This window comes from Phoxinus phoxinus, assembly GCF_949152265.1.
Source record: "Phoxinus phoxinus genome assembly, chromosome: 2".
In the NCBI taxonomy this organism is placed as follows: Eukaryota; Metazoa; Chordata; class Actinopteri; order Cypriniformes; family Leuciscidae; genus Phoxinus; species Phoxinus phoxinus.
The window spans coordinates 47234126-47249751 of NC_136877.1; the positions used below are offsets into that span (position 1 = coordinate 47234126).

Sequence of the window (15626 nt, forward strand, 5' to 3'; positions counted from 1 at the left end):
ATAAGGAACATCAGATGTTTGTCCCTGTTGGTGATGAATGCATAATGTCGAAATGCGAGCTGCTGCCGCTTCTACAAGGACCTCGGCGTGCCCTGTGAACACTGAACGCAATATGTGACGATGCTAAAAAATGAGTTGCGTTAATAATCCTTCTGAAAACCACCAGAAGAATGTCATTATTCAATTGCAACCTCCAAAACTTTTAGAGGGACCCAGATGTTGTGTTCTGGCGATGACACAAGGCTCTCATAACCCTCTTGACTTGTGTGTGTGTGTGTGTGTGTGTGTGTGAGTGAAACAGAACACTGTGAGCACGTCCATTGGTCTTCATATATCATGTGCATTATGAACATAAAGCATGATGTGCTGCTGTCAGGGACTCTGAGGCCCGAGGCTGGGCAACAAGAGCACATTATTTTTGCTCAAGCTCGCATTAGCTTGGCTGATTCGTGCTCGCATCCGATTCAAGTCAAATTCATTAAATGGCGTTTCTCCCTGCTGAGACCTACTCACCCATACATGTATAGTGCGTTCAAGTCCTCCTGGGGAGTTTGTATTGATGATCTGGGAAGTCGGGGGGGTTTACGTGTTTGTCGGAGCAAGATGGTGGTGTACCTTCTAAATTACACAAAAATACAGCAAGGTTTTTAAACTCTACTTCTAGAAAATGATGAACAAAAAATATGCATATGGTGTGTTTTGCTTTTTTATGTTAGCCTAAAGTCCCCCTGCAGTCAATAATTATATCCTTTAAAACTCATCTTTGGTCACCAAAATTACATATTAAACTTAAAATAGCTTGAATGTAACTCGACACCCTTGCCTCATTTAGTAGTATACGCGGTTCTATGAATATGCAAACGAGCCCCGCCTCCACTCACTCACACCAGCTCAGAGATCCAATCACACGTTGGCCTGATTGGTTACAAGGTAGTTTGTGAGGTCAAAAACACCAGCGATTTCAAACCGTGTTTTTGAGTCTTTGGTTCACTGCAGTTTTAAGGAGAAAATACTATGCAATGTTGTTGACATGAATTTGCACATTAAAAACACCAGATAGACATATAAACAACACTTGATTTTCAACATGGGGGGGGCTTTAATTAATTAATGAAGCCACTGTAAACTTTATCGTTACATATTATATTGTTATGTTACAATGCTATTATATTTTGTGTAGGCAAATAGCTTATTGTGATGACGCCTCAAAGTCGTAAACTCGGGTCTTCCAGAAGTTCCCAAGCTTCCCACTCATATTTAGGATTTGCGGCGGTGTCCATGTGCGTTCATCTCGTAAATACGATCTTTCCGACATGACTTGAATGCACGATAGATTTTGAGGCCTGAATATCACCAGAAGTAAAAAGCCAAATAAACAAACTACACCACGTCTTCACCGGCACCGCCATTACACTTCCGACAACTCTTCAGTCTTCATTTCAAAACATTTTCCCTGAAAGTTTAAGTTCATTTGCCTTATTAACACAATGAGGCTGTGAAAGTGGACTAGAGTGATGAGTTTACTGTCCGGCTGATGACATTTAATGTCCCTGACAAACTCTGTAGTCCCATTTAGCCACTTGTTAGCAACCGTTTTGTTTAAGACAAGTAAAATCTTTAAAAAACACACACAAAAGGGGTATTCCTAATGTATTTAATATCACAGAACCCATTCAAAAGCCCATTGACTTCAGAACGGTGGAACCGGAATATATAACGCTGAATATATTCTTGGTTGTCCATAATAGCGACCACTAAGAACTGTTGCTTTTAAAGTCATATTTAAAACCTCCTTTATCTCCCATTTATTATTTCAGGCATATTTTTCTCTCAAGAGGATTTTTTTTGTTTGTGTGTGTGCAAAAGGTGCATTAGCTCAATTTAATATACTGCAGAAGACAATCTGGAGAGCAATGCAAAGCATTACGGGAAGCATTTTAGGTCCCGGTTGGGACATTTAGTTTAACTTGCACTTAGATTTTCAGACGGGCTCTGTCAAGCCACATATCTCAGTAGAGGTGTGAAAGAGAAACGCGGGGAGTGTGTGTCTATGTGTGTGTCTATAATCAAAACGTGAAATGCATTATGGGTGGAGGTGGACTGAGTGTGAGTGACGTTATCAGAGACTGAAAGTGCACACTCTTCATCCAACGGGTTCAGAGGGTTTAATGTTTAATCTCCCATTTTTAAATAAAAGATTATAGACCTGAGCCATGAACTTCAACTCCCATTGCTGCCTTTTGTCAAAGTCCTGCTCCACACCATTTTGATGCAGAAAAAAGGGAATGGAAACGGCACCGGGGGATTTGTGTGTCGTCTGAGTTGCTGTACTTACAGAGAGTGAACGGAGGTTCACGGATCCCCAGGGTCAGATGCCTTGTGGGTCGTTCCTGCGATTCCGTTATATTTCAGTCACTTAGACTTTTGTCTAAGTTTAGGTTCACCAAAATAATATTTTTTTAAAGCTTTTTGCAATACGTTGGTATGTCCATTACAATAAATATAAATAAATGTTGAATTTGTACTTAGAAAATATTTAACAAAATGTGCACAGGGTCTATAATTTTTTAATATTTTAAGTATTAATTTGTGTTACTTTCTTGTGAAAAAATATTTTTCTAAAAAATTAAAGATGAAACATAATGAAAAATTAACATAAAGTTGAACTCAACCCAGTCACACCAGCCATTCTCTGCCTATAATAATTTAGACTCCACCCATATGTGACATAATTTACCATAATTTACCATGTCTCTTTAACAGTGGTGCAGAAGAAGGTAAGTAGTTTCATACTTTTTATTAATATTTTTGAGGCATATTATGAGGATACAAGCTTAACTCAACTCCATCACATAAAATTAAGATGGAAAATTATTATTTTTCAAAATGTTATTTTAACCCATAAGTAAATGCAATGTTTCATCATTGCTGCCAGATATGGTCTACTCTCATACACTACACAAGGACATTTTGAGCAAAAAAACTCAATGCCGTCACACTCAACCCTGTCACACACGTGTATTTCTCATTGATGGTTGCAAACTTGTGACAGGGTTGAGTTTTTTACTTCATTTAAAAATAATTTTAATTAAACCAAAATATAAAATAGTCATTGTTAAAGTAAATATATACTGTACATACCAAAATCATGACAACTAATACAAAAGTAATAATAATAATATTGATGTTAATGTGTCCCCTTAAACACGGACACGTAAGAAATGGCAGCCACATCATCAGCAGAAAGACTGAGTCGTTGCTCCAGAGGGCACAATATGACAGAGACAAAATTAAAAAGATACAATTGTCTCCCTTCAAACCTGTCTTCAACACCGTCACGCTATTCTCAACCATGTCGCATTGATATTTTGGGGGAAAAAATAGGGAAGATGATTAAAAATGAAGGCATTTCATGCTGATTACCACCTGACATATTAAGGACTAACACACAAAAAAGTGGATTTAGTTAAACATTAAAAAATAAAATAAAGAGACCACAGACACAATTTGTCTATTTTTAACTTCAGTCCCATGAAAATGATCACAAATGTTAAATGTGTAGTTATTACATTTTTATGAGGGCCACATGAGTAGTTTATGTTTGTTTTATAAAAAGGTTCACTTAAAATCATTTAAAAACCAATTCCATTTAGTCCGTTACAGGGTTGAAAATAAAGGTGTATAAATCTGAAGAAAAGAAAAAAAAAACTGAAAAGAATAAAAGGTCTTTAATGCCAGATGTGGGAAAATATGATAGCCTAATGATGTGGGCCCCAGGAGTGACCCTTGTGCAAATCCTACAGCTTATCCATTTGTACTCGGAGACATTTTAAGAGTGGTAAGAGAAGTGATAAAAATGAACAAACAAATGTTAACAAATATGTTTTTTAAAAGATTTGTGGGGCAGTGCTTGAACTTTGATGAATCCACCAAGGCTGTCGTGGGGTTTATTTATGTCACTGCATTCAACCATTGATGAGTTCAAAGCGTATGCTGAGTTTTATTAAATAGACCTTAAAAAGGCCCTTTTATCTTTCTCTACGCAAACAGTAGCTTCGATGAGCATGTCTTTTCTCACACATATGTTTCAGTGGTTTAATGCATCCTTGAGCTGTTTTGCATTCAGTAAGGCAATAGTGTGTCGGTGCTCCAGAAAGAAGATAATCATTTCTCTCTCGAGACAAGGCCATGTGTGCCATTGGAGTATTACGAGCAAACATAATATATAAGCATAATCCCGTTCCAGTAGGTTTTTATTTAACACATATTGTCTTCATTTTTGACTAATTATTCCAGTAGTGACTAGTGTCTTTTTAGTAAGTATTCATTAAATACTAGTACTTATTTATTAAATAAATACCATAACTTTAGTATTCATTAAATACTGGAATACTTAGTAGGCCTATCTATTTAATAGGCACTAGTAGGCTATCTAATAAATCATTGCCAGTAGGCCTATCTAATGAATAAGTAGGCCTACTAGGATTTTAAGGATTGAATGTTACAACGGCTTGCCATACGTATTTCTTATTCCCAAAAATTCAAGCATTACAGTGTTTATTATGTATTTATTTATTTGCAGTTGTTTTTTGTGACTTCATTCATATCTTCAATGACTTTGAGACACATAAGTAATATCCATACTGTCTATGGTAATATCCGTGCACGGAAAGCCAGTGTCATGCGCCGTTTCCACGGAGACGCGTCCACAGAGTCCCCACGCGCAGCGACGTCTGAACGGTGTTTACCGCTTGAAACAGTTTGAAAACTTTAACTTTACGCTCTTTTAGTCATTTATATAGTTGGAAGACGTTGTCTGAGGCAATATCTCAGAGGTAAGAGTGATATTTTGCTTGCTTATTTGAAACTTAACTGAGACTGAGAATTAAGACGGTTATTTTCAAAACAAACGGTTGCTATCTCTGCCTTTAGCACAAACATGCCTTATTGTAACTTACTTTATTGAGGCCTAACGTTATGTACGTATTCTGATATTTGGTGACTTATTTGAATATGTTACAGGGGAACTAGTGCTTTACACAACACAAGACATTTAACAGCTTGTTATTATAAAATAACCCTGTCACTCGACACCAGTCAGTAAGTTAACGTTAAATGAACAACGAAGAGTGTTGCATATAATCTCACACAGGTCTTTCTCCAGGCTTTTAGATTACAGTTAAATCTTTAAAATAATTTTTAGTTCCACAGAGAGCTAAATTCCCGAAGTCCTCTATAATCAGCCACAAACTTGGCTTTGTCATTTCATCTGATGCAGTGTCTCACAGACTTATTTTAACTGATCAAACCTTCTGCCTTCCAAATTTCATCTGATCTGACGGGATCTGCAGTTTTAAATGATTTCCATTACTCACAGACTCCCTGTCTTACCTTTCCCTTTTCATCCTTTTTGTATTGCCTCCGAAACTGTCTGCTTTATTACATACAGCACTCAACAAAACTGACAAGTTGGGAGCTGAATCAAAGCCTCAATAAAGGAGGAGGGCCTGCTGGTGTTGACAACTAAATGTGGAAATGGAGGGAGAGACATCAGCTTGGAAAAGATAAATAGTTTATGAGCTAGATATTTTTTGCTCTCGCTTCCTGACTGAGGCAGATTTATCCATATCGTCTGTCTAAGAAGAGACTATGAGAGAAAGCAATACTGTGATGCTCGGAAACTCATAGCAAGTCTCTGTGTTAAAAGGTTCTTCTCTGATGTTCAAAATGTTGTGTGTTTTTTTCTGCCTCTGTTCATGCTTTTATTTACTTGGACCAAAAATGGCTTGGAGGAATCACAGAGCTCTAGACAGCATCATTAGGATGTTGAGCACATTTTGTAATTGAAGCTTCCCTGCTGTGAAGTCTATGTGCGCACATTTATATTGGTAAGGTTTTGTAATGTGATTAAGCATATTACGTTTTGTGAAGGATCATGTGACACTGAAGACTGGAGTAATGGTGCTGAAATTTCAGCTTTGCTATCACAGGAATAAATTACATTTTTAAATATTTGATTATGAATTTGGTTATGTTATAATCATTTACTGTATTTTTTTAAATCAAATAAATTCAGTCTGGTTGAGCATTAGAGATTATATCAAACACATACTAAAATCATATAGAACCCAATATATAATGAGAATGTTTTTGATATCCTCAGCTTTATTGTTTTCACTTTCCCATCCTTAACAAGCCTTATAATTCACGCTCATAGCACAAAAATAGTATATGGCTCGAGTTAGCCTATGTGCCAAAGTTTAATATTTAAAGGCACAATATGTAAGATTTTGGGGTTAAAATATTATTTAAAAAAACACTATAAAAATGTTACATTTTGTTGTACTTACGTTATCCCAAATATTTCCAACAATGTTTAAATCCAGATAAATCAGCTATTGTAACCAGGGTAACGGCCCATATCAACATCATATCCGCGTTACCCTCGATTTGCGGCTTTACTTCCGTAGAAAGCATTGAAACACCAAAGACACCTTAATATAATATGAATTTTATTAGACAGGTGAGCAACTGTTTGGCTACCTTTATCGACAGAAAACTAATCGTTATATAGCTCAAAACGGTTAGGCTAGTCTTATTGATTGAATCTTTTGTTTTCTTGATTTAACGCGAGTAACATGTTTGTACCATGGCTTAGAAACACTATTTTGTCAAGTGGCAAACATAACATAATCAGAAAAAGCTTTATTTGTAGCAACAGTAATACAGCATTTTCTCTGCCAGACAATGTATTTTAAAATGAATTGCATGCCGTTTAGCAACACATATCATCCAGCTTTTTAAAATATTATACTCAAAATATCGATCTAGTTCACTGCAGTGTGCAACAAGTGTCTCATAGCAGCCACTGGTAAAACCAGCAATGTAGGCTTGAGACTTGCTTTACGGCACAACATATACAATTATGCAGTAGCCTAATATTTGTATGAAATCGTGAAACATTACCTGGTCAGTAGACATCTTCGGAGTCCTGTTCGATGTCCAACGCTTCCACCCTACTAAACAGGTACTGGTATACAGGGGGGAGAAGATCAGGCCGTGAGTGCAGAGACGGCTCTGCGTAAGTGGTATTTACGACAGTAACGTTAAATACAAGTACTCCACAGCGACTCTAGGGGTCGCTGTTTGACAAAAACGTAAATCTTGCATAGTGTGCCTTTAAGTTAGGGACTTGATCAAATTGTGATGCCTATTTTAGCAAACACCACTGAAAATAGAGTTTGTGGTTATTGTATGACTCTATCTCTGCCTTACTCTTGCTGAAAGGTAAACGAGCACGCAGAGGTATCAGTCTCTCAGGATGGCTGACCCAGAGAGCCCCGTTCCTGGCCGTTCATCTTCCAGCATGTCCAAGCAGTCTGTCTCAAGGAAAGGTCACTCCAAGAGCAAACGCAAATCCTCCACACCGGTCCCCAGTGACGTCCCTTTAGAAGTGCCAGAGGTTGCAGGTATGAAAAACAAACAGTCTCCGTAATACAAGCAGCTCTCTGATCTGTCTGTTATTTACAATGTGCTGAAAAATGCATGGAATTTAACGTCATTATGTTTTTGCAATGGTGCCAAAAATGTCAGCATAATGGTATAGTGATGCAGAAAACTGTGACAGAAACTCCTTTAATGCCACTCAACGCTACCTCTAATGCACTTTAGTTCTTTTATGAATTAGACAGTTGTGAGCACACACACACACACAATCTGTAGTTAATGCAACCCCATTTTCACATACACACCAACACTTACTTTATTTTTTTTGTAAACCCATAAAGTAGTACAAGGGGGTTAGTAGTAAAGGAGCTGCAAATGGATTAGTTCTACCACAACCTAAATCTAGGACCTCTGCATCTAAGACCATTGTGTTTATTTTCACACTCCTTATTGTACTGCATGATTATTCGTTAAAAGATCACAATCGCGATTCAAACATCCACGAGATCTTTTTCCTAAGCGACAACGATTCGGCTATGTCTAATAAACCTTTGACAAGTACGATCACAGCGAACACTCAAATCTGTATCATTATGTCGATGTTACAATAATATTTAGTAATAAACAATACGTTTATTGTTCGGATATAAACTCTGATGTCTACAGTAGTGATCAAAATAGAGTAAATTACCTTTTGAAAGTAAATTGACGCTTCAAATAAAGATGGCATCTATCACACCAGTAGGTGGCGACATGTGACTGTTAAAAAATGTGTTTCTCATTAGATGTGTTCGACTTGAAGTGGCGTTGCGCAGACTGATCGGTGTATGACCACGAGAAAGAATCAAAAGCATACAGAGCCATCTGCTTTCTAATCACTCTTGATAGCTCTTTGATGTCATACACTGATCGGCCTGTGCAGCGCCGCTTCAAGTCGCACACACGTATTGAATCATTCATTCAAGAGATTTGTTCAAAAACACTGATTCATTCAGTAATGAAACAAGTGAGGTCTTTATGAGTGAGTCATTGAAGCATTCATTCAAACCGATTAAATTATTATTTTTTAATTCAAATTATATAAACAATTTTTAAATAGAATGCAGTAATTTACATTTTGTCCGAGACTCTGAATCTCTAGTAAATATATATATATATATATATTTTTTTTTTGTCTATTCAGAATCTTGGGAGGAATCGTGTTTTAAAAAAAACGAGATTCTCAATTTATCTAGAATCGTGCCGCACTAATTCACATTTTGTCATTCTAAAACTTTGTGCTTGATAGGTTTTACTTATTCACTTTTTTGGTCTGTTGTGTTTTTGGGCACCACATAAAAACAAATTTATTGCAGATGAAGCATCTCTTTATTATTCTGCTCTTTTCACAAAACTGTAAAGGTCATCTAGACCTGAATTGTGGTGCAAAATGTTTTCTAATCTGAAATTAGACAGTTGTTTGAATTATTTTTCGCATGATGTTTTTGTGTATGGGTTTTTTTCCCCAGTTGAGATAGAGAAGCCTGTTCCAGAGGTGGATGTTTCAGCAGAAGTAGAAGATTCCTACACGAAACGGCTGGTAATTCACTCATACATGCTAAATTACAAGCCTTTAGGCACAGACACTGATAAATCACCTCACAATGATTGGGATTCTTATCTGATTATAATCTGCAATTTATAATTTTCCCCTCGCGCCTGCGGTCCTGGTTTACTAATCAGTGCTTTCATATCTGCGTTATTGAGTTCTTCTAATGATGTGAGTGAATATTTCATCCGCTCTCCACATGCTCCGTGGGCTTAAAGGTCTTGTTTGGGCCGCGTTCACGTATAAGGCCTCATCATCGATCACACAAATCTGGAGGATGGCAGCAAGCTAGTGCGAGAAACTCTGTTAAATTCCACCCAATGCTCTTTAAAATAGAGGAAGAAGAGAAGCATATTGTTGAGCTGTAATTTCCCTTACAGGCTCATGCATACGCATGACGAGGTCTTTGGCTTAAACGAGATAGATAACCCCTGGTCACAAATGATGGCTGATGCAAATAGCATGGGAGGAGGAGATGACTGAGAAAGAGAGGGGCGAGTGGGCAGAGCCGGCCAGCGAACTTATAGCATCTCTGTCCTTTCATCAATGAGGTTAATAGAATTAATTACAGCCCTCTGGCTGGAAAAAGGCAATGGCATTTACATGCAGTGGCTGAGTGTGTCCGCCCCTGCTGGGAGACCCTGTAGAAAAAGCAGCTGGTGAGCCGGTTGTAATGACATTTGTTATAGTAATGCACATTCACTGACATTAGCCCTTTAGACAAATATAAATATGTTTATGGTAGTTATGTGATGCTTTTAGCATAGGGATATGCTTAATTATTAGTGTGCTGCGTCGTGTCACATGACTTCTGAGAGGATGATAGGAGTTTTTCATACAATTTGACATGCAAATAAAATACACTCACATATAATTTAATTCAATTCAATTCAATTTACATTTATTTGTATAGCGCTTTTCACAATACATATCGTTTCAAAGCAGCTTTACAGAAAATGCATGTGTCTACATTACATTTAATAGTGATTTGTGATCATCGGGGATTGCGTCCAAGTTATGTATTTCAGAAATGTACATATACAAATCATGCAGTTAGCTAACAGTGTATTAATTTAAGGCAGAAACAATGAGCTCATTGAAGTAATGAATACATGTTGTTAACGAATGATTATATACCGGTATATAGACAATTTAGCATGTTGATTCATTTTAAGGCATATCATGTTTCATCCAGTTTGGCCAATATGTGGTCTAACTGAAATTATATCCTCATCTCATATTTTGCGTATTTATAATATAAAGTGTTGGGGAAAGATACTTTTAAAAGTAATGCATATTAAGTTACTCTCCAAAAAAATAACTAATTGTGTTGCTGTTTATGGAAAAATATGCATATTTGCATGACTTTTTCTGTCCTGGGCTGGGCTTGCTTGCTTGTTTTTTAAACAAAGGTCAGCAGCAAAGACATTGTTTAATGAGTGAGATTAAATACATAAAGTATATTATTTAAAATATTTAATTATTGCAGGTTTGCTTAATGAGTTTGCAATTGTTATTAATATTAAGGAATACTGAATCTGTTTTTTTTTTTTGAAAGTGAGATTAGTAAATGCATGCTCACTTTAAGTCTAGGACTATATATAAATGGATTTTGTTGTAAATTTAAAAGTAAGGCATTACTTATTATTACCGTACTTGAAAAAATGATTCTTTCAAGTTTCTTTACTAACGTTACTACAAACACTACAAAGAATTAATTTCAAATAAATGCTGTTCTTTTGAACGTTTCAAAAAATTATCCTGAAAAAATTATGATAATTGATAATAAGAATAAAAGTTTATTTGGCACCAAATTAGAATGCTTTCTTAAAGATCATGGGCCCTATTTTAACGATCTGAAACGCAAGTGTCAAAGCGCAAAGCGCAAGTAACTTTGTTGGCGAATCCCGGCGCTGTTGCTATTTTCCCGGCGGGATAAATGCCTCTTGCGCCTGGTGCAAATCTAAAATGTGTTGGTCTGAAGTAGCTTCATTATTCATAGGTGTGGTTTGGGCGTAACGTGAAATAAACCAATCAGAGCGTCCTCTCACATTCCCTTTAAGAGCAGGCGCGCTTGTTCCATGGCGGATCGCTATTATAACGACGTTATAATGAACGACGTTCTCGTCAGGGCCGTAAAACACAGAGAAGTGACATTGGGGATGATGGGAGAAACCCACCCAAATTAGCTTCGGTTAAACAGGCGTATAATTTGGGTAAATGTGTAGCCTAATCTAGATTTTTTTATTTTTTTATCTAGATAGATCTTTTCCACATCTTCACGGACACAACAATGATTTCCCTCGTGTGTTAATATTTTTCCTTGTAATAATGTGATTTGCAAAAATGAAAACTGCTGCGTCTGTTTATATTAGAGAATCAAAGTGGATACGCGTTAACACGCTACATAATGGCCAAGCACGCGCCCTTAAAATACCATATCACTAACGCGCAACGCGCCACTGTCTTTAGACTGTTTTTTCCCTGGTCAATGGCGCAATTGCTTTCTAAAACTGGAAAATAGCACCAGGGAACTTTTGCGCCGGATCACGCCTCCTCTTTGCGCTGAACCGCCCCGCGAGCGCAAGTTCATTCCCTAATTTACCGACGTGCGTCTGTGGAGGGAAAAGTGCGCGGGTGCAAAATAGGAATGATACATGCGTCGGTGTTCAAAGTCAATTGCGCTGGGTGCAAGATAGGGCCCCATGTGTCACTGAAGAAAATTCAGCTTTGCCACCACAGGAATAAATTCTGAAACATTAAAATAGAAAATAGTTATTTTAAATTTTAATAATATTTCACAAGATAACTGTTTTTACTTTATTATTTATCAAATAAATGCATCCTTGGTGAGCATAAGAGACTTATTAAAAAAATCTCACTGACCCTAAACCTTCGTATGGTTGTGTATTGTGTCAATTTTTACAAGGTTTTGTCTTGAAATAAAAATATTTTTTATTTAAAAAATTCTGATTGCTATAATTCTCTAAAAAAACATTTCTTCTAGAGAGAAGCATTTAAACAGCAATTAGCATTGAGTGGAATATCAAAGGAGTCATGGACAGAGGAAAGTGAGCGAGCCTTGGATAAATTCATCTCAGACACTTCTGTCAGACTTCTCATTGTCTACCATGACCCTTTCACCGGCCTACGCGTGGACTACGCCATGCCAGCTCAGGTATGCGGCAGCTTTATTTCAAGAAATGACATTTAACGTCCCAATCAGAGCCTTTTGTGTCACAATCTCATAAAGACTGTCATAAAGATTATTCAGGGTTTGAACGTGCTTGTTTTCTATAATAATATTTTGAGTTTCAATTTAATGAAGGGACATGCAGAGCTTTCATAATAAATGTGTTGTGCATGCGTTGTGTTCATTTCCAATGCATCTGGTGACTTGCCAGAATACCAAAGATCTCATTGTTTAACAGTGTGTGATGACCTCTGGTGTTCCATTAGCACTCAACAACATGAATTACCAACATTTCCTCTTTCCCACTTATCCATCTCTCTCTCTCTCTCTCTCTCTCTCTCTCTCTCTCTCTCTCTCTCTCTCTCTCTCTCTCTCTCTCTCTCTCTCTCTCTCTCTCTCTCTCTCTCTCTCTCTCTCTCTCTCTCTCTCTCTCTCTCTCTCTATCTATCTCTATCTCTCTCACTCTCTCTCTCTCCCTCCCTCTCTCACTCTCTCTCTCTCCCTCCCTCTCTCTCTCTCCCTCCCTCTCTCCCCTCAGGTGGTGGAGCAGATGTCCTTCTTGATCCGGGCGGAGGACAGTATAATCACAGAGGAGAGTTTTAGGAGCTCGGTGCAGTTTGGTTCTGTGAGGGGAGGGGCCATAGAGGGTCTCCTCAGGCTGATGAATGGCATTCACACACCTCAGGTCACCCTTAGCACTGCCTGGCCAGAGACCGCCAAGAACAACTACTCTGTAGAATTGCACCGCTTCATTTCTAAACTTACAGGTAATGACAGATAGTCACAGTGTGGGCGCTCCAAAGACGGTAGCATTCTAGTAACCTCCTGTATACGCATGCATGTTATTTGCCATCACTTTACAGTCACTGCACAGCATTAAATAATTGTATTGAAATGCATGAGTAACTCTTGAAAAGGGGGTCATTAGGGTGCCAAGGCTGTTTTAAAATCGTCTACGCTGAATAAAAAATTCCTATAGGATTTACTTTGAAACAATTTTCACTCAGAAATTGCTTATCAGTTTCACATATACTTTCAGAGAAATTACTCACTGCATAAATGTGAAATGTTTAGCTCTATTTACAACTATTCACATACAGTCTTCGATTAACATCTCAAACTCTTTCAAAAGTGCACAGAACTTTTCTTTTGCTTTGAAAACCTGTTGCAGAGGGCAGTCCAGGTGCTTCGTTATTTTCATACCTGTACATGTTCATTGAAGTTCATTGTCTACCATTTTCTATTCACATATTACATACAGTATCACAGGTTATTCATCCTTCCTTGCAGCCGGCGGCTTCTTTCATATATGTTTCTTTCGCATTAGGTTGAGCCTAAGCACTACTGACCTGAGATCAGATTCCTATTTTGTATTTTGATTTACTCTCCATCAGCTTAACAGGCATAGCTGATTCAGAATCAGTGCTTTTCTGGGTTTTTTTTGCACAATGACTGAGCTCCCCCCACCGTCAACCATTCAGAGGTAATCACCTGGCACAGTGGAGCACCGTGATGGTTCAATTATTATGCTCATCGGTCCAATCAGCACACCCACATCACCCAGAGCAGCACGAGTCTGACTAAACAGAAATAACACAGCGACCAATCACAGGCTCTTTTTATACGGGGAAAGGCACTGCCGCAGTGCTCCCGGGTAATCAGAAAGACGTTCTGCAATTTTAACAATTGCCTTTTTGGTTCTCTTCTTTTAGCACATTGTTCAGTAGATCTTGTTCAAGGCGTTTGGCCTGGAGGCCAAGAAATACTTTTCAAAGTCAATGGAGATGTGTGTACAGATGACTCAAATACCATAATGCAAAGTTGCCTTGGATCCATTTTAATTAAGCTAGCAAATAACAGTGAGGTCACAAAGTGCTCTTCAGTGATGTATTCAGCTGGTTAAGTGGTATATTCTAGAGAGAATTCAGGTTTGAAATGAAAGGATTGAGTAAAAGCCACAGGTATATTGATGTTAGCCATGCTTTTTCCAAAAAATAACGGCCCAAGCTTTGTTCATTCTCACTCTATGAGGTAAAGACTTGGCAATTCATCTCTCTCATTTACCAAAGCGGAAGAATTTGGGCTAAAATTTGTGCTGAATAAATATAGACACTGTATACCCACTCCTACACTAACAAAAAGATGCCATACACTCTGTAGGATTGGACACACAAATACACACGCACACACAGTTTTCGCCTCCCAGCCAGCTGACTCATTCACTTGCCGCTTTTTTTTTTTTTTTTTTTGATGTCTCATTATTTTCCCTCTGGTGTATCCCGTTTTCTTGTCTTTGTTCTCCCTGTAAAGGCCAATCGAATGCTGTCATTGTGTTCCTACACTCTCTTTATTTCTATGTCTCATTTCTGCCGTCACAGAACGAAGCAGCTCGTCTAACTTGCACACACTGGCCTTGTTCCTTTTATTCTTTTCATTTCTCAATAAGCTTTGCACTTTTTGTATCTCACTCTCTTTCTTCTGTCTCCCTCCATCAGACTTTTTCTTCTTCCAGCAATTTCTTGTGACAGACCACTATTATCTTTTTATCTGCCGTTTAAAGTGGTTGCAGCGAGCACTGTTTTGATGTCCGGCATGGAAGGAGCACCAGATACTGTAGAAAGCCACAAAGAAAACGAACAGCAGTTGTGACCACTGACATGTGCCACACACAGGCATAAAAGCTTAGCAGTAAACATTTATCGTGTTTCCAATATATGCTCATTTCACCAGCATGCAGAGCACTGCAACGTAGGCCGGATTTGCTGTCTACAGCAGTAAGAAATGAGGAACGACATGATGGATGTGATGATGTGCTGTGGTGTTGCTAGTATGGAGGACTTTCACTGATCACATTACTGATGTCCAACTATTGTTCTCCACAGACAGCAGATTTAAACATCTAGGCAGCACAGTGCTCTACATCCCTCTGGAGGCTCTGCAGCACCGCCCAGAGGAGGCCGTCGTGAACAAGAGTCTGGTGCAAAGGCTGGAGAGTAAGACAGCGGCCGTGTGTGTATGCATGGGTGCTTGTGTGTGTGTGTAAATGGGGGTGTGAGGGCTTGAATAATTTCTGATAGAGTGGACTGTGAGGAATGAACAGTGTGAATAGTACATAAGACGCAGGAAATTACATCTACCGTGACAGTCCGTGGCTAGAGCCTGTGAGTGTGATTTACACAGTAACCACAGCTGAAGGGCAAAAATAAAGGGCTAATTCAATTCAACACTGCCATGCTGCTCTAAGAGAGTTAAAGGAGTCTTTATTAAATTTGGTGGTCCTGAAGGGGTCCAGGGTTAAAAGGACATTCTGGGGGCACTTGGAGGAAAAGGTATTTTAGAAGTTAACTTTGGAAAAAAATTGCAGGACACAGAATGACGGATACCCCACTCAGGGTCTTT

The 15626-nt window shown here is 38.2% G+C and overlaps 1 protein-coding gene across 1 annotated transcript in view; it reads left to right on the forward strand.

The window, feature by feature from the left end:
• Window positions 1-4715: 4715 nt before the first annotated feature.
• Window positions 4716-15626, forward strand: part of dnah2 (dynein, axonemal, heavy chain 2) — a 161571-nt gene continuing 150660 nt past the window's right edge. Inside the window, 6 exon segments of the mRNA XM_079584640.1 lie at window positions 4716-4835; window positions 7288-7469; window positions 8955-9025; window positions 12042-12212; window positions 12766-12994; window positions 15110-15220. Of these exon segments, the coding sequence (XP_079440766.1) occupies window positions 7322-7469; window positions 8955-9025; window positions 12042-12212; window positions 12766-12994; window positions 15110-15220 (730 nt within the window). The 5' untranslated portion in view covers window positions 4716-4835; window positions 7288-7321.